The 24,086-nt window shown below is 34.1% G+C and overlaps 1 protein-coding gene across 21 annotated transcripts in view; it reads left to right on the forward strand.

The window, feature by feature from the left end:
- The window catches only part of CHD9 (chromodomain helicase DNA binding protein 9), a 246,200-nt gene that overhangs the window by 153,432 nt on the left and 68,682 nt on the right, over positions 1–24,086 (forward strand). For all 21 annotated transcript variants that reach the window (XM_028477706.2, XM_028477708.2, XM_028477707.2 and 18 more), the window contains 9 exons: positions 3,246–3,367; positions 6,596–6,839; positions 10,725–10,901; positions 12,274–12,417; positions 12,514–12,769; positions 13,862–14,072; positions 15,736–15,931; positions 17,186–17,353; positions 18,047–18,226. In XM_028477706.2, coding sequence (XP_028333507.1) covers positions 3,246–3,367; positions 6,596–6,839; positions 10,725–10,901; positions 12,274–12,417; positions 12,514–12,769; positions 13,862–14,072; positions 15,736–15,931; positions 17,186–17,353; positions 18,047–18,226 — 1,698 coding nt within the window. The remainder of the gene's footprint in view (positions 1–3,245; positions 3,368–6,595; positions 6,840–10,724; positions 10,902–12,273; positions 12,418–12,513; positions 12,770–13,861; positions 14,073–15,735; positions 15,932–17,185; positions 17,354–18,046; positions 18,227–24,086) is intronic.

Genomic DNA, 24,086 nt, shown 5'->3' on the forward strand with positions numbered 1-24,086 from the left:
AACAAACAAAAGCCCAGGACTAGATGGCTTCACAGGTGAATTCTATCAAACATTTAGAGAATAGCTAACACTTATCCTTCTCAAACTCTTACAAAAAATTGCAGAGGGAGGAACACTCCCAAATTCGTTCTACAAGGTCACCATCACCCTGATACCAAAACCAGACAAAGATATCACAAAAGAAGAAAATTACAGACCAATATCACTGATGAACATAGATGCAGAAATCCTGAGCAAAATACTGGCAAACAGAATCCAGCAACACATTAAAAGGATCATACACCATGATCAAGTGGGACTTATCGCAGGAATGCAAGGATTCTTCAATATATGCAAACAATCAGTGTGATACACCATATTAACAAATTAAGGAATAAAAACCATATGATCATCTCAATAGATGCAGAAAAAGCTTTTGACAAAATTCAACACCGATTTATGATTAAAACTCTCCAGAAAATGGGCATAGAGGGAACCTATCTCAATGTAATAAAGGCCATATACAACAAACCCACAACAAACATTATTCTCAATGGTGAAAAACTGAAAGCATTTCCACTAAGATCAGGAACAAGACAAGGATGTCCACTCTCACCACTCTTATCCAACATAGTTTTGGAAGTCCTAGTCACAGCAGTCAGAGAAGGAAAAGAAATAAAAGGAATCCAAATTTGAAAAGAGGTAGTAAAACTGTCACTGTTTGCAGATGACATGATACTATACATAGAACATCCTAAAGATGCTGCCAGAGAACTACCAGAACTAATCAGTGAATTTGGTAAGCTTGCAGGTTACAAAATTAATGCACAGAAATGTCTTGCATTCCTATACACTAACAATGAAAAAACAGAAAGAGAAATTAAGGAAACAATCACATTTACCTTCTTTATTCTTCTTTATTCTTTTTGTTAAAAGAATAAAATACCTAGGAATAAACCTACCAAAGGAAGCAAAAGATTAGTACTCAGAAAACAATAAAACACTGATGAAATAAATCAAACATGACATAAACAGATGGAGAAATATACCATGTTCTTGAATTGGAAGAATCAACATTGTGAACATGACTGTATTACCCATAGCAATCTACAGATTCAATGCAATCCCTATCAAACTACCAATGGCATTCTTCACAAAATTAGAACAACAAATTTTACAATTTGTATGGAAACACAAAAGACCCTGAGAAAGAAAAACAGACCTGGAGGAATCAGGCTCCCCGACTTCAAACTATACCACAGATCTACAGTAATCAGGCAGTATGTTACTGGCACAAAAACAGAAATATAGATCAGTGGTACAGGATAGAAAGCCCAGAGGTAAACCCACGCACATATGCTTACTTTATCTTTGACAAAGGAGGCAAAAATATACAATGGAGAAAAGACAGCCTCTTCAGTAAGTGGTGCTGGGAAAACTGGACAGCTACATGTAAAAGACAATGGAGAAAAGAAAGCCTCTTCAATAAGTGGTGCTGGGAAAACTGGACAGCTACATGTAAAAGAATGAAATTAGAACACTCTCTAACACAATACACAAAAGTAAACTCAAAATGGATTAAAGACCTCAATGTAAGACCAGGCACTATAAAACTCTTAGAGGAAAACATAGGAAAAACACTCTTTGACATAAACCACAGCAAGATCTTTTTTGACCCACCTCTTAGAGTAATGAAAATAAAAACAAAAATAAACAAATGGGACCTAATTAAAACTTTAAAGCTTTTGCACAGCAAAGGAAACCATAAACAAGACAAAAAGACAACCCTCAGAATGTGAGAAAATATTTGCAAATGAAGCAATGGACAAAGGATTAATCTCCAAAATATACAAACAGCTCATGGAGCTCAATATCCAGAAACAAACAACCCAATTAACAAATGGGCAGAAGACCTAAATAGACATTTCACCAAAGAAGTCATACAGACTTCTTTACATGGTTTTTTTGTTTTTTTGTGGTAAGCGGGCCTCTCACTGTTGTGGCCTCTCCCGTTGTGGAGCACAGGCTCCGGGCGGGCGTTTTTTTGTTTTTTTGTGGTAAGCGGGCCTCTCACTGTTGTGGCCTCTCCCGTTGTGGAGCACAGGCTCCGGACGGGCAGGATCAGCGGCCATGGCTTACGGGCCCAGCCGCTCCGTGGCATGTGGGATCTTCCCGGACCGGGGCATGAACCCGCGTCCCCTGCATCGGCAGGCAGACTCTCAACCACTGTGCCACCAGGGAAGCCCCCTGTAAAGTATCTTTGATCAAATGAAATTTGTTCCTGGCCTAAACTAAGGAAACAGTGATTGGATTGCTAAAAAGAAAATTATGGGGAATATTAATTAATGTGGAAATTATTTTAAACAATAATTAAAGCAATATTATATGTTAATTATTTTAAAGTTCATTGGCTACCATTTAAGAAATATGTTTTTTTAGTAAACCTTAAATTTTTCATATTTGGATGCCATTATAAGATAGTATTTTAAAAATTTATTTATAATTGTGTCTACAATATAGAATACAGTTTTCTGTATATTGATCTTATATCATGCAATGTTAGTAAAATCACTTCTTAGTTTATCTTTTTTCTAGATTCCACAGGATTTTCCATGTAGACAAATCATGTCTTCTGTAAATTAAGAAAGTTTTACTTCTTCCTTTCCAATCTTAATGACTTATTTCTTGTTCTTGCTTGATTGCTTCTGTTAGAACCTGTAGTACAATGTTGAATAGAAGTGATGACAGTGGACATCCTTGCCTTTTTCTGATCCTAGGGAGAAAGCATTCAGTTTTTCCGTTTTCTGCATCTGCTGAGATTATCATATTTTTGTTTTTTAGTCTGTTGATCAACATTGATTAATTTTCACAGTTAATCCACCTTCCATACCTGGGAAAAACCCCACTTGGTCATGCTGTGTTACACTTTTTATATATTGTTAGATTCCATCTGCTAAAATTTTGTTATGAATTTTTCATCTCTGTTCATGTGGGATATTGGTCTCTAGTTTTCCTGTAATGCCTTTGTCTGATTTTGGTATCAGAGTTTCATAGAATGAGTTGGGACATATGCTTTCTTCTTCAGTTTTCTGGAAGAGTTCTTGTAGAACTTACTTGGTCTTTAGATGTTTGTAAAATTTCATCATACTGTCATATAATGTTATTCTTCTATGATTATTTTAAAAGCAATGCTTTTACCATGTATGAGATGTAGGGAAGATCAAAAAATCTAAAATACATCATTCATTCTTTGTTTTTCCACAAAGGACCGTCCTCCTTCTAATATTTGGAAAAAAATAGATCAATCCAGGGATTATAAAAATGGCAATCAACTCAGGGAATATCAACTGGAAGGACTCAACTGGCTCTTATTCAACTGGTACAATAGGTATGTAGTGTGTATTAATAGAAAAAAAATTTAACGTGTGGTTTTTTTATGTGTTCCAAAATACATTAAGTAAAATTGTTACTGATGTTGCTACATTATTACTGTCATGGAGTCTTCATTATTGAAAATGAAGTTGTGGTTAGCTCAAGAAGATATGTATATTATAATTTAGGATTTTGACTACAGTTCCTTCCTTTCAATGTGTACCAATGAGAATAGAAGAAAGTTGATATGTTAATTCATAATTAAATTTGAAATACCTTTGTTAACATCATCAAACGTCAGCTGTGTTACAGAATGTTTTTCAACTTACACTACTGTCTGCCAATAGTTGAATGTAGTTAGTACGGTGTCAGCAGTTCCATCTATAAGAATTAGATAGGTCTGTAATGTACGTCTTCAAGGAAGCAGTTTGTCAGCAATTGATAAGGAATAGAATACTAAATATAAGAACCTAGTAATCCATTACCCCCATTTATTATTAATTTTCCAAGTTGTTCAAAGTGCTTTTTGGAATATTATCTCACCTTTTTTTAGTGAGATGGAAAATTAATTGCAAAAGAAGTAAAAAATGGTATCTTGATTGAGAAAGAAGTCTGATAGTGTATATAAAAGAGCAAATGAAGGTACTATTATTAATAGCAAAATTTTATGACGTATTCAAAATCATTTTTCTGTGTTTTTACTTGTCACATGATTCTTCTGTTTCACTAAGTAATGGTGAGTCATGAAACTCAGTCAGGTGGAGTTAGGAGAAACCTGTTATTCCACACAGTGCTCATTCCCCTGGTTTATATTTTCTAAAAGTTAATCATTTTTCCCAAGAGAATCTTCCTGGTAAAATAGTTAACAAAATTTTATTTTAATTGTCTTCTCTTATCAGTACCCTTTCCCAGTTACTTGTTTTAAACTTGCACCACTTTCCTCAAGCACTTTATCACAACCCTATCCCCTTCACTCTCTATATATGACTGCTTCATAGAGAAGCCTATGGCCAGTAGGTGAATTCATTCAGATTCTTGCCTGCCCTCACACCCAAGCCTACAAATATATCTCCATCCTTAGCCATTCTTACCTCTGTCCTCATATCAGAAGTTAAAAGGTACCTCCCCAGAACCAAGACTAATGCTACCACCTCAACTCTTGACAGGCATCTAATCCAATCTTTTCAGAACCTCACTTCAATCACTTATTATCCTTCTCAGTTATATCTTCAAACTATCTCTTAAGACTAGTGCCATCCCTTCAGTCTGTGAACAAATTTGGGTTTAACTTATATATAAAAGTAAGGAAAGGAAAGGGTAAACCTTTTCTTGGCTCTGTTTTTCCTTCTAGCTACCTTGATCCCTCTTTGTAACTTCCTAGGCAAAGGTCTAGGAAGTATAGCCTGTATGAACTCTTCCCATTTTCTCATCTCCAGTTCTCCTTAAACCTGTCATTTGACTTTTGATTCTGTATCATCTCTGAAACTCTTAATTTTCCAATCCACAAGTTATTTTTTAGCCCTAATTTGCTGTCTCTGCTGTGTTAGATAGTAGTTGCTAGTCCTTCCTTTTTTTAACTTTTCCCCAATTCTCACTCCCAACAGCTTCCACAGTGTGACTCTCCTAGCTCTCCAGTACCTCTGTAACTATTCCTTTCAATAGTCTTTGCTGGTTCTTCGTCCTTGCCTACCCTTTCAGTATTGTTGGTTTTTTTCTTTCCCAAAGTTGTTTCTTACTTTCTTCTCATATTACATGTTTTGTTCTCCCTAAGCTGAACTCTACTCCCCCATGTCTTCACTTATCAATAACATCTTTAACTAAGGCCTTGAACTCCAAGCCCGTATTTGTTTACTTCTGGCTACCTTAATGTCTATCTCAAAGATTCTTTAAACCCAGCATATTCAAAATTAACCTTATTATTTCCTGTTTCTTCCATATCAAACTTATTCTTCAAATATTTTACATCTTGGTTAATAATAACACAACTTATTTAGTCACCCAGACTGAAATCTGACTGTCATCCTACACTCCATATATCTGATTGGTCACTAAGTCCAAATCATTCTAACATGTAATTAACTTTGGGATCAGTTTTCTCCTCTTGATCCCTCCTACCTTAGTCCTAATGTCCACCCATTCTTTCCTGCATTATTGGGGTACTTTCCCAATTACTGTCCAAACTTCAAGTCACTTCACCTTCTAATATTCACATTGGCGCCAGAGTAAACTTCAAGTACAAACCTAATCTCATCAGGTTTCTTTAAAAATTTTCAGTGACCCTCATTCATAATATTGTAGAATGATTTCTAACCTTTATTTGTGACCCCTGCTTATCTTAGTAAGATCCCTTCCCTTTACTGTTTCCTCAAAACCATATTAAATACTTGTGGCCTCCCAGTTGATCATGTTCTTTACACTTATGCTCCTTTGCTCTGCCCTCTGGCAAAATCCTACTCATTACTGTCCTCCTCTTTGAAAGCAGTCTTATCTTCTCTCATCTCTTCTAGCCAGGGTTAGATGCTTACTCCTCTGAGGTTCCATAATAAACACTGATAATTCTTAACTGGCCATATATCATAATAATCTGTGCAGCTTATTTTTAAAATTACAGTTGCTTTTATCCTACTCCATGCACATTGAATCAGAATGTAAAGGAGAAGGCCATGGGTATCTGCTTCTTAGACTATTCCGATGTATAGCCAGAGTGGAAAACCAGTTCTTTATTTGTGCTTCTGTGATAGCACATTGCATGACTATTTATTTATTTATTCATATGTCTGCTTTTCTAATAGATACAAGCCCCTGGAAGGCAAAGAACATGTTCTATTTCTTTTGTATCCCATCATCTCATACTATCCACGAGATATAGAAAGCATTTAATAAATGTTTCCTGAATAAATAACACATTTAGTTTGCCTTGCTCTTGCCATTTCGTTCTTTTAAAAAATCAGGTATCTAACAGGTGGTATCTTTATTTTGGAGCTACAGAAATCTGTAGTTGTCCCTTTGCAATATTATAATGAAATTATAATATTATATAATATCTTTATATAATATAATATATATTTTTATATCTTTATATAATATAATCTTTAGCCAAATCTGCACTTCAGCAACTTCTACGTTATAAATGCAAGTATTTTAACTTGATCACTGGTTATTTTTTTAAATATTTATCTTTTAAAACATTGTAGTATACAGAAAACCCCAAAATCTACATGGGTAATATATTTGTTTATTTCAGACGAAACTGCATTTTAGCAGATGAAATGGGTCTTGGCAAAACCATTCAATCAATTACATTCCTCTACGAAATCCTTCTGACTGGTATAAGAGGACCTTTCCTGATTATTGCTCCACTTTCTACTATTGCAAACTGGGAGAGAGAATTTCGTACATGGACTGATATTAATGTTGTGGTTTATCATGGGAGCCTGATTAGCAGACAGATGATACAGCAATATGAGATGTACTTCAGGGACTCACAGGTGTGTTACTGGTGATTTTTTGTTGTTGTTTGAAAGGTCAGGTTTGCAAAAGATTAGCATTACATATTAATTACTTTCAAATTTATGATAGCTTTTAATTGCCTACTTAAGTCTTAATCTGATCTCTTTATTCATCATATTTATTTTACAATAAATTTTAGTAGCTGAAGAGAAAAATGACAGAAGTAGCCAAGTTCACGCTCTAGTTCACTGGAAGGAAGTATGCTGATTTATACAAATGTACAAATTTGATTGTATACTTAATTTTTCAACTAGAATAATTGTTTTACTAATTGTTTTCAACTACACATTAAATTTATTTTAAAAGTAATGTGTCTCTTTGATCATCCTCCATTTTTTTTCTTCCATTTTAAAATTTACATCTCCATTGACCACCATGGGTTTGAATGCCCTGTGAGGTGAAACCATAGGTTCTCTTGTGTGTTCAATGAATTTTGATTTTAGACGGTTTTTAAAAATTTGGTTTGTTTTGTATATTGGTACAAGCATACATCTGTATCTTTCTACCCTTTGGATTGGTTATTTCATTACTCTATTGCTTTGATGGTTTTCTTCTTCCCTATATCCTAGGAGCACATTTTCCATTTTACTTTGGCCACTTACTCTTTTGGAAGGAATACCTATTTTTCTGCTAAATACACAGATCATAAAATCGAGATGACATTATAAGAATTCCCTAGCAGAAGGTTAAGACTAGAAAACATGAAGTTCCGAGTTGCAGTTTTGAGTGGTAGTTTGACTCTTCTTAGGTAAAACTTTTATTAAGAAATAAGAAACAAAATTAATTAAAACAACTCACACAAAATTTGTACTTTTTCATTGGAAAAGGTTATGGCACTCTGCCTCAATATAGCACCTTAATATTTTATTTTCTTTCACTGATTTTTCTGTTTTATAAGGACCATTATAACATATGGCCAGGTTACGGGATGTGATATAGGTTAAGGTAAGGTAAAGTGCATAGCCTTCTACTTTTGCCTCCCAATTACAACTGATTTTCTACTTATTTGAGGCTGAATATCAATAAAATTAATTGATTTTTTCCTTTAACCTCATTTCCCTTCTACTTCTATGGTTGAAATAATTAGATTTCTGTGAAATTAAGTATGTCTGCAATCAGTTGTACTGAAGATTATTACCCTTGCACCTTTGGAGCCTATGACATCTTAGTTAAGTTATAGTTTCATTTCCTTCCATAGTGTTTTATTATTAATTGTACATTTATAGAATTTTAGAGCTCTATGATATCATTAAAATCATTTAGTTCAATCTCATTTTTTAAAGGCACATTAAAATATTGGAAGTTTAAGGATTTTTAACAAGGTTACAGTTTTAATATATGTCTTGTATGAGTTTGGTATAAATGTGATAGCCAGAAGCTGAAAGATCTTGATGTGTTGTAAACTGAATAGTATATATTAAACTATATTTTTATGGTAAATGTTATACATTCTAGAAGAATATTATGTGAAGGGTTTAAAATTTCAAGAGGTAAAGATGTCTTGTAATGAGCTAAATAGCTCTCTATACTTCAAACATAGAAATAATTTTCAGAGTTAATTCTTTCAAATATATTTTAATATAAATTAAATGAACATTTAACTTCTGCTTTTTCCAAGTTATTAAATAAGCTTGAAATCCCATAAGTAGTAAAATTATGTTGTAATTTTCTCAATTGCCTTGGAAAAAGTAACAGATAGTAACACTAATATCCCCAGGCATTTGCTGAGTATTTACCATGTGCCAGGCATTATGCTAAACAGTTTGCATGTAGTATTTCACTTAATCTTTGTAATATCAAAGATTAATTTATCACCTTGTAAATAGGTGATAATATTATCCTCATTTACAAATGAGGAAACCAAGGTAAAAAGAAGTGATGTAGTTTCCCCTAAAATCACAGAGCAAAACTGGGATTAATAAACCCAAGTCAGTTAGACTCAAGAGCCCTTGTTCTTAAACACTGCAATATTACTCTAACTGAATGCATCATATCCCAGGTTTTTAGAGCTATGTAAATACCATAGACTTACACTTTATAACTATCAATATTTTAATAATATTCTACTGGAGCTATTGTTCAGCTTAATGGCCAGCAAATGCAATCAATATGAATTATTCTAAAATTAGTTGAATTAAGTTTATAGGAATTAAAATCTAAATCAGATCGCATGATCCTTCTTAACCATTCATTTCTTCTAATCCCTAATAGTTTATAATTTTTAGTCGCATTTAAACATTCTCTTCACTTGGATTCCAGTACTTTATACTGTCCTATGTCACCACCTATTCCTTCTGAAGCCCTCTTTAACCAATTCCTTCTTGTCTTCCCATATCTAATCTTGGGGGTGACCCAGGGCTCAATCTTCAGACTTTTTATATCTATACTCATTCCATCAGAGATTTCATTCAGTCACACAACTTAAGTACTATCTGTACTGCTGGAAATTCTTAAATTTATATCACCAACTCTAACCTCTTAACTAAATTCCAGAGTCATATACAAATGCCTACTCAATTACTCCATTTGAATATCTAATAGACATCTCAAACATAACATGTCCAAAACCAAAATCCTGCATTTCCTCATTGTAGTAAATGGCAACACCAACTTCTAGTTGAGTGAAAAAGTTTAGTCAAATTTGAATCCTCTCTTTATCTCACTCCACTCCTATCCATCAGTAAATCCTGTTGGTTCTACCTTCTAATTAAATCCGGAACTGAGCACTTCTCATGACCTCCATTGAAGATCTCTTGCTTGGATTACTACAGCAGCCTCTTAACTGGTCTCTATGATCCTGTCCTTGGCCTTTGTCAGACTATTTTTACCAGAACAGCCAAGGGATTCTTTTTAAATATATGTCAAGTCATGACACTTCTTGTCTCAAAACCCTCCTATAGCTTCTTGCTCACAGTAAGAGCCAGAGTCCTTACCACAGCTTTTAAGGCCGTATATAGCCTCATCCCCTCCATTCTCACTGGATTTCAATCACTCTGGGTTTCTTGCTATTATTTGAATACTGCCAAAGATACTTCCACATTACAACGTTCATGCTTTCTATTTCTACCAAGAATTCTTTCTCCTGCAGATCTCTAGATACTAACATGGCTTCCTCCCTCATCTTCAGGACTTTGCTCAAATGTCACTTCTTAATGATGGCCTCCCAGTCACTCTAAATAAAATGGGAATGGTCACCTCCAACCCCATACTTCCTACTCCCCATCCCTGTTTTATTTTAGTCTATGACTTCTATTACTTTCTTAGTTTTTTTTTTAAATTTTTGGGGGGGTTTTTTTCTTTGTTTTTCTTAATGGCTATGTCCTATATTTGAGTCATCGGAATGTAAGTTCCACTTGGATAATTATTTTTGTCTGTCTTGTTTACTACTATATCTCCAACAACTAGAACAGAGACACTCAATAAATACTTGCTGAATAAGTGACATAAGTGGCCAATTTTTATATTAACTACTTATCTACCATTATATGTGTGGAGTCATGGATATAAGTAACAAGGATTAATACTGAAATTTCATTGGCTAGCTTTTATAATAACCATTTCTTTTTTGACTTAACATTGTTATTACAACTCTTAAAAATTATAAAATGTTTTATCAAGGAATACTTATTTGGATATAATTATTAATTGTATAATTTTTAACAACATTCTTGAAGACAGCAATCTAATATGGTTTTAATGCTAAAGTTCCTCATTTTAAGGGAGTGTCTGTGCATACATAAAAATTTCAGTGGAAAATGTTTTCTAGCAGATGTCATTAAATGATTTTTATGCTGCTTGACAGGAATTAAAAATTATGATCAAGACATTCTAGCAAATTATTGTATTTGGTAATAAATTTCTAGGGACGAATCATTCGAGGAGCTTACAGATTCCAAGCCATCATCACCACTTTTGAAATGATTCTTGGAGGCTGTGGAGAGCTTAATGCAATTGAATGGCGATGTGTGATTATTGATGAAGCACATAGGTTAAAAAATAAAAATTGTAAACTTCTAGAAGGTCTGAAACTCATGAATCTGGTAAGTAACTTAATGTCATTTTTATGACTTACTCCTGTTTCTTAGCTACATAGTAAAAAGAGCTAATGCCAAAAACTTATTCCTTTTTTTATTTTATAATACAGATTTCTGATTTCTATCTGTGATAATCAAGATTATTTTGCTTTAATTAATTAGTAAGGGAAAAAGAATCTCATCTGTTTTCTAAGACTTAAATTTTTTGGTTCTTTCCTCCAAAAAGCTTTAGTAATTAACTGCTGGAATTAAAAAAGAGAGAGAGAGAGAAACCTCTGTAGAGTGTCCTATTGAAAGAAATAAAACTACAAGTTTGAAGGCAGAAATTCCTCAATAAAAAGCGCTTTCACCAAAGTTATATTATTCAGATCATTTATGATTGAGGGATAAAGTTTCTACACAATTGTACATACTTAGCATATATTTATTATATTTAATGGGATTTTTGAAAGTCATTAGTGTGTTTGCTTTAAAATCAAAGGATTTTGTGTTTTTTAACATTTTGATTTAATTAACATCACATAATTAGTACATGAGCACTTGAACAAATGACTCAAAGATATAGAACTGCATACAGTAAAACACTAAAGTGCTCCTTCTTACTCTTCATCCATGCCCACCCCTTCTCTTCCCCTCCTTACTCCAATGTTTGCAGATTGGTATATATCAGTCTAGACTGTTTCCTAACATTAAATACTTATGCAGACATACAGATACATACACAAATATTTAGGTTAGGAATTTAGAGGTATTGTCATCAAATTTCAAATACTTTGTACTATTCTCATTAAAAATATTTTATTTTTATTTCCTTTTGTTACTATTATGTTTAATTTGTAATGCAATTCTAGTTTAGAAGTATATTCCAATCAGCCCTTCACATTGTTGGTTTGTAGTTTTAATGATTTAAGAATTTGTTCTTGTGTAAGAAGTCAAGTGATGATCTGCCAAATTATAAAGAATAAGCACTGTTCTGTATACAAATTACCATACCAAGAAAGGTTGAGTAACCCCCAAAATGCCCTCTTTGTTCTTTAAAATGTCTGTTTCCTTGAAAAAAAAAAACCTAAAATATGCTTCTTAATTATTTAGAATGTTTCTTTTAAAAGCAACAGGTAAGAATTAATAGCAGACAAAGTAAACTATTATAAGAATGATATAGAGTTTTAAAAAAGTGATTGAGAAAGTAAATTAATGATGATGTATGGGTAGAGATGTATTGAGTTGACTCTTGAAAATTATGGTCAGAAAAATATTTGCTTTTCAAACACTGAAACATTTGATAACCTATGTCAGCTTTCGTATAATTTTAGTGCTATGGTGTTTGACATGAACACTATAGTACATGTTATTGACATGTTATTCTTGCTTTATATAGGAGCACAAGGTGCTTTTGACTGGCACACCTCTCCAAAATACAGTTGAAGAACTATTCAGTCTTCTTCACTTTCTGGAACCCTTAAGGTTTCCTTCTGAATCAACGTTCATGCAAGAATTTGGGGATCTGAAAACAGAGGAACAGGTATCCTGTTGGTCTTTGTAAATAAGCACATCAGATCTCTTCTCATTGTAATTATGTATATGTATGCTACATATATTTTCATCATTTTTTATGCAGGTGCAGAAACTTCAGGCTATCTTGAAACCAATGATGTTGAGACGATTGAAAGAAGACGTGGAAAAGAAGTTGGCACCTAAGGAAGAAACCATCATTGAAGTGGAACTTACTAACATTCAGAAGAAATACTACCGGGCTATTCTGGAGAAGAACTTTTCGTTTTTATCCAAAGGAGCAGGGCAGACTAATGTACCCAACTTGGTCAATACCATGATGGAGCTCAGGAAGTGCTGTAATCACCCATATCTTATCAAAGGTAGCTTAAAAGGATTGCAAACAAATTCTCTTCTTTCAACAAATACTCATGAAAAAATAACACACCACCACTACAGCTTTAGTGGCTGTTATAAAGAGAGGCAGTGATCCTATAACTCTCCACCCTGGTGTTCTGATTACAGGTGTTCCGGAGTCAGGGGCAGTGTGAGCTACTTCATTACAGTGTCCCATGTTAGCATCACCAGATTACAAAAGCAGGAGTTATGTTCAGTCTAACGTGGACAGTAATTCCTCCTCCAGTTTAATCCTCCTCATGGACAAAGACAGCAAAGCCTGTCTTTGAACCTCCGAATTTACATTTTTCTTCCTGGTTTCTTTTCAGTCTGGATAACGTAGATATTGTCTCTCAATTTTTATGTTCTAGTAATGTTACTTTTTAAGGTCTTGTCAGCTTCTCTACTAATGGTCTCTCTGTACAACATTTGGGTATTTTCACTTATTCCTGGGAATATACTCTTAACTTTATCCAAGACAAGCCATTTCTTAGACTAGTAACTAACTCACTTGCAATCCTGGTACTCTTATGGCTAGACAGGCTGAAGGAAAGCAGAGAGCCTCTAATGCTAATCTAGACTCTGGAAGAAGTATGGTCAAAGACCTGTAACTTGACTTCCCTTTTAATTTTTCTTATTTGTTTGTTTTGATGGCAGGCAAGATGCCCATCCAGATTAAGTATGATCACCTTTCAGTCATGATCACTGTTATATTGGTGTTTAAATACTAGATGTTTATTTAAAAATATGTGTTTACTCACCTAAGTTAGAACCACATTTTCATTAATACTTTTCCTAATAGCATTCATTAAACATTTAGCAAACATAAAATTTATATAAGACATTATGCCTAGTGTCTTGGGAGATAAAAAATGCTTAAGACTCTGTCCATATCCTTAATTACAGGCTGGTGTTGGTGGGGATTTAGCCACAAACATAAGTAATTCTAATAAAAGCAGTGTACCTACCATTAGAAAATTTTAATGGTACAGAAGCACAGAGGAGCACTATTTTAAAAAGAAAGTAGTTGGGAGTCATCTGCATTTGTGCACTGATGCTGTCTTATATTTCTTTGACAGGTGCTGAGGAGAAAATACTTGGAGAATTTAGAGATACATATAATCCAGCTGCTTCTGATTTTCATCTTCAAGCAATGATCCAGTCTGCTGGTAAATTGGTCCTTATTGATAAATTGCTTCCTAAAATGAAAGCAGGAGGTCATAAAGTGCTCATCTTCTCTCAGATGGTACGCTGCCTTGATATCCTGGAGGACTATCTTATACATAAAAGGTAAGGCATATAATTCACCACTGAATTATACTATAAATTATGCTAAGTATATGTTGTTAAGTTTTTTGCAGCACTGTACTGTAACCCAACTTTATTCACATCTTCCTCTTTATCTAAGTAAGAATCCATTTAAATCTCTGCATAAAGATTGTTTAAGATTATGTGTCAGGTGTTTTCCTAACCTATATATGTTGTAATAGTAGACAGGGCTAAGGAGACTGATTAAAAAAATTTTGCAAATTGACAGGTATTTGTTGACCTACAAATGGGTTTTTTAGTGTACATTTTATTTGATTTGTTAACCTTGTAGTAGCAACATTTTAAATGGATTTATAACTATCTTCAAAATTAAAATGATTCAAGATCCTGTTCAGATCTTTTTCATTGTTAAAATTAGAACCTGAACTTGCTGCACTTTGACTTATTGTACACTATATAATACTTGCTCATGTTTTAATTTTTTCTGATGTGTTTAATGTAGGTTTTTTGTTTTGGTTTGGTTTTTTGGTGCGTGACAGTAAGATAGTCTTAAATAATGTCTAATCGGTATTTGTATAAATAGGATATTTATCATAGGATATTTATCAGAGCACTTTGTGGGCCAATTAGAAATGAACACATTAATACAAAAGAGAATCTGAAGATTCAGCTGTAATTGTAGTTTACTATATTTTGATCCTTATTAATAAGTAAACATCTGTCTATACTACTTTATATTATCAGAGATTTTGTAGTTCATTTTTATTTTTCATTTTGTTTTTAGTTCCACTTTTAGTGTCAGTGTTCCTTTCATTTAGTCTTACTCCAAAATGTGTATTATTCTCAGTTTTATACCACGTAAGTAGAAGGAGATTAAATTGCAATATTCCTAAAATAGCCATTCTTGCATTTTCTTGATGTCTTTACACGAAGAACTTTGTAAGCTAAAGATAAATTTGACTTATGATGAATTTCATGGAAAACCTCAGATTTCTTTAATGTCAAAAGTAACATTATTAGAAGTCACATCCCCATTTCACAGGTACTAGAGATAACAGTGGAGCTGCTGCTGAGACTCTAGTAAATTATAGGTGGAAAGAAGTGTCTTGAACCAGAAGAGGTGTGGCAAGTGTCATGTGTATTCCTCTTCTAGTTCCTAAATTTTTATGTATTTTGTTTTTATTGATGTTAAATGAGGAAGGATACAAGAAGTTAAAATTCAATTGCTTGGCAGTGATGACTATAAAGGATTAGCATTATAGGTTGCCCTTAATAAATTATAGTTTACAAGCAAGTATATCAGTTGAGAGAATAGCATGATTGAGGTAGAGAGAAATGTTTTTAAGCTTCTTATATCGAGTTTTATGAAAGTCTTTGCTTCTTGCCAAAAAAAAAAAAAATCGTTTGTTACAATGAGATCAATAAGGTATATTAATTGTAAAGGTATTTTACCTATACATCCAGGGATGCAGAGATTTTGTAACTTTGTGTTACTTTGTGTTTCCTACTTTGCACCGACACTGAGAAGAATAAAACCATAGAAACTAGTTGGGGTAATATCACTTCTTAATTTTGTAGTAAACATAATGTTGCCGGAAAACAGATATGTGTCTGTCACATTTGATAGAATGCCTTCATTTTCATTATACTCATCTATCTAAATTTATTGCATTTCATTTGATAGATATTTATATGAGCGAATTGATGGAAGAGTCAGAGGGAATCTTCGACAAGCTGCTATAGATCGATTTAGTAAACCTGATTCAGATCGATTTGTCTTTCTTCTTTGTACCCGAGCTGGTGGGTTGGGCATCAACTTAACTGCAGCTGATACATGTATAATTTTTGATTCTGATTGGAATCCTCAAAACGACCTTCAGGTAAACAAATTCCTTGGCTAAGAGAATTTTTTTTAAAATTCCCATAGCTATCTTTGATAATCCACCTGTTTTATTTTTATATGGACAGACTAACATGTATGTTTCCCTAAGAAATATCTATGCCAAATAAAATAGGTGAAATTATTTTTATTTTAATTTAATGACAATAAAATAAAAAATACTTATTTAGGTTACGTATCATACTTCTAAAAAAGGTTTACCTACTCAAGTACAGTATTGTTCAAAGTATATCATGTAAATTTGAGAAAGGCCTACACTTTAAGAATAACTTATTTTACTTCCTTAAAAATAAGTACTTGCTTATCCTGATACCATCTTCTTAATCATTACATAATATGCATGGAATTGAGACATAATTGCCTTTTTATGAAATACTGTAGAAAATTAATGTATACATATAGATTAAGACTGTACTTGAACTTCGTTGGAACATAGGAATATTAATTAGTGATTAGAGTGAGTCAAAGTTTACAGAAAATGTGTATCTAGGAAGGATATGAGAAGAGAACAAAGTATTGGAGAAATTCTTCTTTTATTGTTCATGATAGTCTCAGTAGTACTGTAATTGATATTATTCTTGAGAATATACCTGGCTTAATAAAAGATAATGTTTTAACCTCTCGTGTGTATAACGTAGTTCAAAATTTATCAGACAAGTTTTAAGTTTAGGAACCCGAGATAAAATGTGATCTCTTGTGTAATCTCTGATGTCTCTACTTCCAACATGTCTGCGTATTAGATAATTAGTTCTTTCTTTGTTTAAATAAAATTTAGGCCTCCAGAGTTGTTCACCTTAGGTTTTTACTCCCCTCAGAATTACCCAGCTTAACTAAAATATATTGAAAAGATTGTTGATAATGTAGTAGAAAAAAAGTTAGAAATTTAGGGTTAGATTTTAAGTTTAAAGCCAGAGGCTAAAAAAACTGTGTTCACAGAGTTTATGTTCCTGTCTAGAATTATGCTGATGACACCCTCTTTAAAAAATAGTATTTCTTCATGGATTTATAGTCTCTGAAATATGTTTAAATTTTAATTTATTGCTGATTGTGGAATCATGTCTCATTTTAGTAAGTTCTACCTTCATTTCCAGAGAAAGGTTATATGCAATTCAATAGCAAGAGTGTCTAAAAATTCTTGCACATACTTTTATATTCCATCAAGATAGTTTAATGCATAATTCCTTTTGTGCTATTTTATAAATTAATTTAATCTATAACTTCTCATTTTTTATAGGCCCAAGCTCGTTGCCACAGAATCGGTCAGAATAAAGCAGTTAAAGTCTACCGACTAGTAACTCGTAACTCATATGAAAGAGAGATGTTTGACCGAGCCAGTCTGAAACTGGGTCTAGATAAGGCTGTATTACAGAGCATGAGTGGAAGAGAAAATAATGTTGGTGGTGTACGTATGTTTTCTTCTTCACCTGGAGTTTTCCTGTTTTTGTTTACATTTAGTTTAAACCTCAGATAGCATATTATTTAATTTTGATCCATACTAAACAGTAGATAGATACTTTTATGTAAGGAGGAATGTCAGAATAGAGCTATTTTTAGTTAGTACTTTTGGAAACTGTTCTGTCTATATAGCGTCAATGCTTGTGAATTCTAAGAATGTGTTTTCAAGTAGAAATTCTTCCTTTCAGGACATTTGTATCATGGCACAGCAAAGTAGAATTTGTGTTTTTCTGCATTTTTTTCTATAAACAGTTTTTCAAATTGTTTTTTAGGGCCAAACTATTAGCTTTGGCTTTCTCTTGCTATATATGATGTTTTGGGCATTTTTTTCCCCTCAAAATCTTATTTATATCTTGTGCTTATAACAACTCTCGAATCCTAGTACTAAAAAGAACCTTGAGAGGTTACCTGCCCCAGAGGTTTTGTTTTAACTGGAGTTATTTTAGGCAAATGGCAAATCTTACTTTAAAGATAGTAAAGAGTCAACAACCTCAATATGTTCTTTCAGAGAATTCTCTCAGGTACATCCCAAGCCCCAAATGCAATTTAAACATGACTTCTGTGTTCTTTAACATTCTTTAGGGATACTTTCTCATTTTATGAACTTGAAAAAACTATTACCAAAATTTTGTCTCTTTAGATTCAGCAGCTTTCCAAAAAGGAAATAGAAGATCTGCTTCGAAGAGGTGCTTATGGTGCCATTATGGAAGAAGAAGATGAAGGCTCTAAATTCTGTGAAGAAGATATTGATCAGATTTTACTACGTCGTACAAAAACCATTACAATTGAATCAGAAGGACGTGGGTCAACATTTGCCAAGGTAACAGTGAGTGATATTTTATAAAAAAAAAAAAAAACTTGTAATGTTCTCTCATAAAAAAAAATTTAACTGTCTCTTACTTTACTAATTATTTGAGGAGCATCTACTTAATGTTTAAATAAACTGAATTACTCAAAAGAAGAAGGTAATATATTCTTTTCCTTCATTATTTCTGATCTCTCACATCAAATTTCACATGTACTCTTCTGATGCTAGTGAAATGGAGTAGGAGTAATAACTAGAAATGGTTCTAAGTATTAATCAGAGTAGAACATTTGAAGTCAGACTTAGAAATCAAAGAACATATGTGCCAGACTTCCCTGGCTGTGCAGTGGTTAAGAATCTGCCTGCCAATGCAAGGGACACGGGTTTGAGCCCTGGCCCGGAAAGATCCCACATGCCGCGGAGGAACTAAGCCCGTGTGCCACAACTACTGAGCCTGCGCTCTAGAGCCCACAAGCCACACCTGCTGAGCCCACGTGCCACAACTACTGAAGCCTGCGTGCCTAGAACCTGTGCTCCACAACAAGAGAAGCCACAGCAATGAGAAGCCCGTGCACCACAACAAAGAGTAGCCCCTGCTCACTGCAACTAGAGAAAGCCCAGGCACAGCAACAAGACCCAACACAGTCAAAAATTAAACAAAGAGTAGCCCCTGCTCACTGCAACTAGAGAAAGCCCAGGCACAGCAACAAAGACCCAACACAGTCAAAAATAAATAAATAAATAAATAAAATTTTTTTTAAAAAAGAATGAGCCCACGTGCCACAACTACTGAAGCCTGCGTGCCTAGAACCTGTGCTCCACAACAAGAGAAGCCACAGCAATGAGAAGCCCGTGCACCACAACAAAGAGTAGCCCCTGCTCACTGCAACTAGAGAAAGCCCAGGCACAGCAACAAGACCCAACACAGTCAAAAATAAATAAATAAATAAATAAAATTTTTTTAAAAAAAGAACATATATGCCAAAGTCAGACCAAAATATAAGTAATATAATGTAGGAGGTTAAATCATCTTACATTAAATTATAATAAGTTAAAGTACTTCAAGGAGAGAAAGGATTTCTAATTTAATTTTAAATATTTAAATCAAGTTTGGGGAGGATAAAATGAAATTTGTGTCTTGAAAAGAAATATTAATAACTGTATCACCCCTATTTGGGGAAAACATTTTAAAAGTTTACTAACTGCCTATATGTTCTTCCCCCCAACCCCCAATAGAGACGTGGTAAACCTATATCTTGCATTCATCTGAAGAGTTTTTTATTGCAATATTCTGTCCCACCTGCACTGATTCATACAGGTTTTCTCCTTTCCACTTTACTTCCTTTCTACATTTTCTTCATTCATCCCCTCTCCACTTCCAACCCAGAAGTCTTTCTTCATCTTTATGGAGAGCACTGTAGTATATAGCAGGTAGTCCAGGTGCTACACCAAAAGTAATGATAGCAATCTTCATATGAAAATTTTTTTCTTGCATTCATTCAGGAAACGAATGTAATCTTGTGTTAGGTACTTTACTAAGTGTTGGGAACACTAAAATGAAAGGATTCTAGTCGCTGAAAAAAGTAAAGAAGAAAGTATTAATTCTGCATAAAATGGGAGAACAGCAAATCAAGAAAGCCTTTTAGAGAAGATAACATTTGAGCTGAGTCTTGAAGGAAGTTTGAATTTCGTTGTGTTACAAAAGGAGAAAGCCACATAAATGAATTATATGTTACTAACCTACAAGGACGATTTCAAAAACTATGGTGTAGGTGTGTATGGATGCACAGTGTAAATTAAATGGAGATGAATATGAAGGTTAGGGAGGTTGGACCCAAATTGTGAAGGGCTCAAAAAAATTCCATTGTGAGGAATTTGAACTTGATCCTGAGGCAGTTAAAAAGCTTTGAAATCCCTTCAAGCAGAAAATGGGCATAATGTGTTCTGGTTTAGAAATTTTACTGTAGCAGCAGTGTAGACAATGAGATTGAAATGAGAGGCATAGAGACCAGATAAGAGGCTTCTTATAGGCTGTGACGATGGGCAAACCAGGGCACTGGAGACCCACTTGAATTAACAGGAATTGATGACCAGTTAGAAATTTGTGGAAGGAGGAGTCAAAAATAACTTGAAGATAGATTTCTGGCCCAAGTAGCTAGGAGGGTCATGGTGTCATTAAGTAAGATAGAGAATTCAGGAGAAGGAAGTTTATATGGAGAAAATAAAATATTGGAGCTGTTATATTTGTGGCATTTATAGGGCATCCAAGTGGAGATGTCCAGGAGAGTTGGCTAGATATAGATTTGGGAGTTAATAAAGAAAAAAGCAGAAGAAAGTAGTATTGTGGAAACAAAAGGAATACTGCAGAAGTAAAGTATAAGGTTGAGAACTAAAACTAGTCACGATTGGGTAGATATACCCTGGCTCTATCTTCTTTCCTGAGAAATCTTGTTTCCTTTGGATTCCTTGGTCTTACTCAAGTTGTCAACACACTATGTACAGATACTTTTCCCCTCATGCCTGAAATTATCCAAAATTTAATTTAACCAAAAGGTATTAGTCACAGAAATCACCTTTGTTGATTAGGCCAAGTATAGGGATATTCTCCTTAAAGTTTTTTTTTTTTTTTAATTAATCAAGGCATATCCTCATTTACAATGTTAATGGTAATAATCATGGAAAGTCAGAACTTCAGGGTTTGAATTCTGACTCATAAGCTTAGTGACCTTGGACAGTTAACTTAACCTTTATGAGTCTCTCTTGTCCTGAAAGAAGAGAGCATAATAATCATGCTTGAACTTTCCTACTTTACTATAAAGTGCTATGTGAGTATTAATTTACTCAGGTATGCTCTAATCATAATCAGCTATACTCTAAGAATGTGAAATACTTAAGTACTTAAGTATCTGTTTTAAACCCTCAGACCAGGGAGTAATTGTTGCATTTGAAAAGAGAGCTTACTGAAAACGTACCACAATAGCTGAAGAGGTACCACATAAACCTGTACTTGTATTATAATTTTTTCATTTCCATAATTGTGTGGGAATGCCACTACATGGTGGGCATTTGGCATAGTGGAATATGGCACTACTGTATAGTGGCACCAAAGGAATAAAGTTGATACTATTTTTTTGCTTTTCCTTGGAATGTCCAGAAACTTCAGCTGAGCAGTTATTTTCAGTGGTTTTGGTAAATGTCATTCCAATCCATGTTTCTACATATTATCAAAGAGTTTTTGATAAGAAGCTACATTTATGGCATAGGGTGCATAATAAGACTAATTAGAGTTAATAAATATATCCATCGATTAACTCATTATTGGTAACCTCATTTACAAGTGGTTATATCACGTAAATCTTGTTTTGAGAGATTTTCATAAGGGCAATTAGGTGGATCCTAGAAACAGAAAAGTTTCTGGTCTGATGTTAAATTTGGTGTAGAACAAAAGGCTTTGAGTTGCTTAATTTACAAAAAGAAAACAGAGCGGTCTAAATCAAGCTTCAGTTGGATTGCTTACTTATAAGGGCCCTTCTTTGGCACCTAAGATCTTCTGCTACTTTCTGATATAGGAAGATAGACTTCACCATTTAAAACTTCCCTTGCAAGTAATAAAGGAATTTAATGATTAAACTAATACACTTTAAGAAAAATATTTTGAGGGGAACTGGGATATTAAGATTTAACATTTGAAAGTAGGCAGTAAACCGGTATTTGATGGAATCTTCTACATTTCTGTAGGCATTAATCCATTGTTAGAAACCTTGAGAGGGACTTCCCTGGAGGTCCAGTGGTTAAGACTCCGTGCTTCCACTGCAGGGGGAACTAGGATACCGCATGCCGTGCAGTGCGACACCCCCCCCCCCAACAAAAAAGAACTTTGAGAATTTTATATGTCATCTTGAAAGTAGGTTATATGTCAGTTAACAAGAGCATCTGGAATCATTTACAAATATTAAAAATTTTTAAGATTGAAAAATGAATTTATCATTTTTCTTATAATGAATATATATTTTTATTTTTTATTTTATTTTTTTTCGGTATGCGGGCCTCTCACTGCTGTGGCCTCTCCCGTTGCGGAGCACAGGCTCTGGACGTGCAGGCTCAGTGGCCATGGCTCACGGGCCCAGCTGCTCTGCGGCATGTGGGATCATCCCAGACCGGGGCACAAGCCCACGTCCCCTGCATCGGCAGGCAGACTCTCAACCACTGCGCCACCAGGGAAGCCCTGAATATATATTTTAAAAGACATTTAATTGTGAAGTATAGTTTCTTCTGGGCAAGTTATTTTAATTATCAACAATTATAAGGTAGCAGCACAAAATTGATTACTGTAACATAGAACTTTTTTTTAAGGTAAGCAACCATAAAGTAGTATGTTTCAAAAATCTACTTATTTCCTTTTAGTGACTTTTCATATTTAATGGCTTCTCAAGAGGCATATATCAATGAAGCTGTAGGACAAAATAAAACCCTGTGAACTTCAGTGAACTTTTCATTGTTCCTGAAAATTCATGAACTTATGTTAATGAAGATTTGAAAATGTAGATATTGTTTATCCTCAATTAGGGGAAATTCATTTCTGAATTAACAAAATGAAGTCCCCTCATAGATTTGGAATTACTTGGGTATAGTTAAGATGTCTGTTACTCATATTCATACCATGTTGATGAATTGTCATCGTATACTTTTATGCAGGTGATGATGGCTATCTCCTTTTTATTTTATCAAACTAGTTAACCTGCGCTTCCCTGGTGGCGCAGTGGTTGAGAGTCTGCCTGCCGATGCAGGGGACACGGGTTCGTGCCCCGGTCCGGGAAGGATCCCACGTGCCGCGGAGCGGCTGGGCCCGTGAGCCGTGGCCGCTGAGCCTGCGCGTCCGGAGCCTGTGCTCCGCAACGGGAGAGGCCACAGCAGTGAGAGGCCCGCATACCACAAAAAAAAAAAACAAAAAAAACTAGTTAACCTTTTTTCTTTTAAGTTGATTATGAGTTTTTAGAATATGTGGTTTGTCATTAAGAGATATCTCACTGTATTATTTTCTGTTGCCACTGTAACAAATTACTACAAATTTAGTGGCTTAAAACAACACAAGTTTATTCTTTTATAGTTCTGATTGCCAGAACTCCAAAATGAGTCTTACAGGGCTAAAATTAAGAAGTCAGCAGGGCTGATTTCTTCTGGAGGCTCTAGGAGAGGATCAGTTTCTTATGTCTTCCAGCTTTTAAGAGTGCCTACATTTCTTGGTTGTGATCACATTATTCCAGTCTCAGCTTCTGTTGTCACACAGCCTTTTCCTCTTCTGTAGTGAAATCTTTTCTTTCCTCTTGCATTCAGGACAGTTGTGATTGAATTTAGGGCCTGCCTTGATAATATAGGCTAATCTCCCCATTTCAGGATCCTTAACTTAAGCACATCTACCAAGGCTCTTTTGCCATATAAACTAACATTCACAAGGTTCCAGAAATTAAGACCTAAATATCTTTGCAAGCCATTATTCAGCCTACCACAATCATCGTTTCAAAGAAATAAAAAATTGCTTTTTTTAGTAATTTCATAATAATAAAGCTATAGTTTAGAACAAAAAAAGGGAATTTAAATTCATTTTGTTAAAGCATTTATTTCTGTGACTTGTTTCATAAATATGCCAGAAAAATGCATATTTTTAAACATTTATAATAGTTAAATACTTCCTACAAACAACCATCTTAATAACCCAGTCTCAAAAGAATGATGGAATGAATGTATTTATTACTTGTGAACAGTATCATGAACAGACATTGCAAAGTTCAGCAAGAAGCATTTAGGATTTTAGTTTTTTTCCCCACTCATTTTTTCTTTTCTTTTCTTTTCTCTTCTCTCCCCTCCCCTGCCCTCC

This window comes from Physeter macrocephalus, chromosome 17 (genome assembly GCF_002837175.3).
Source record: "Physeter macrocephalus isolate SW-GA chromosome 17, ASM283717v5, whole genome shotgun sequence".
NCBI lineage: Eukaryota > Metazoa > Chordata > Mammalia > Artiodactyla > Physeteridae > Physeter > Physeter macrocephalus.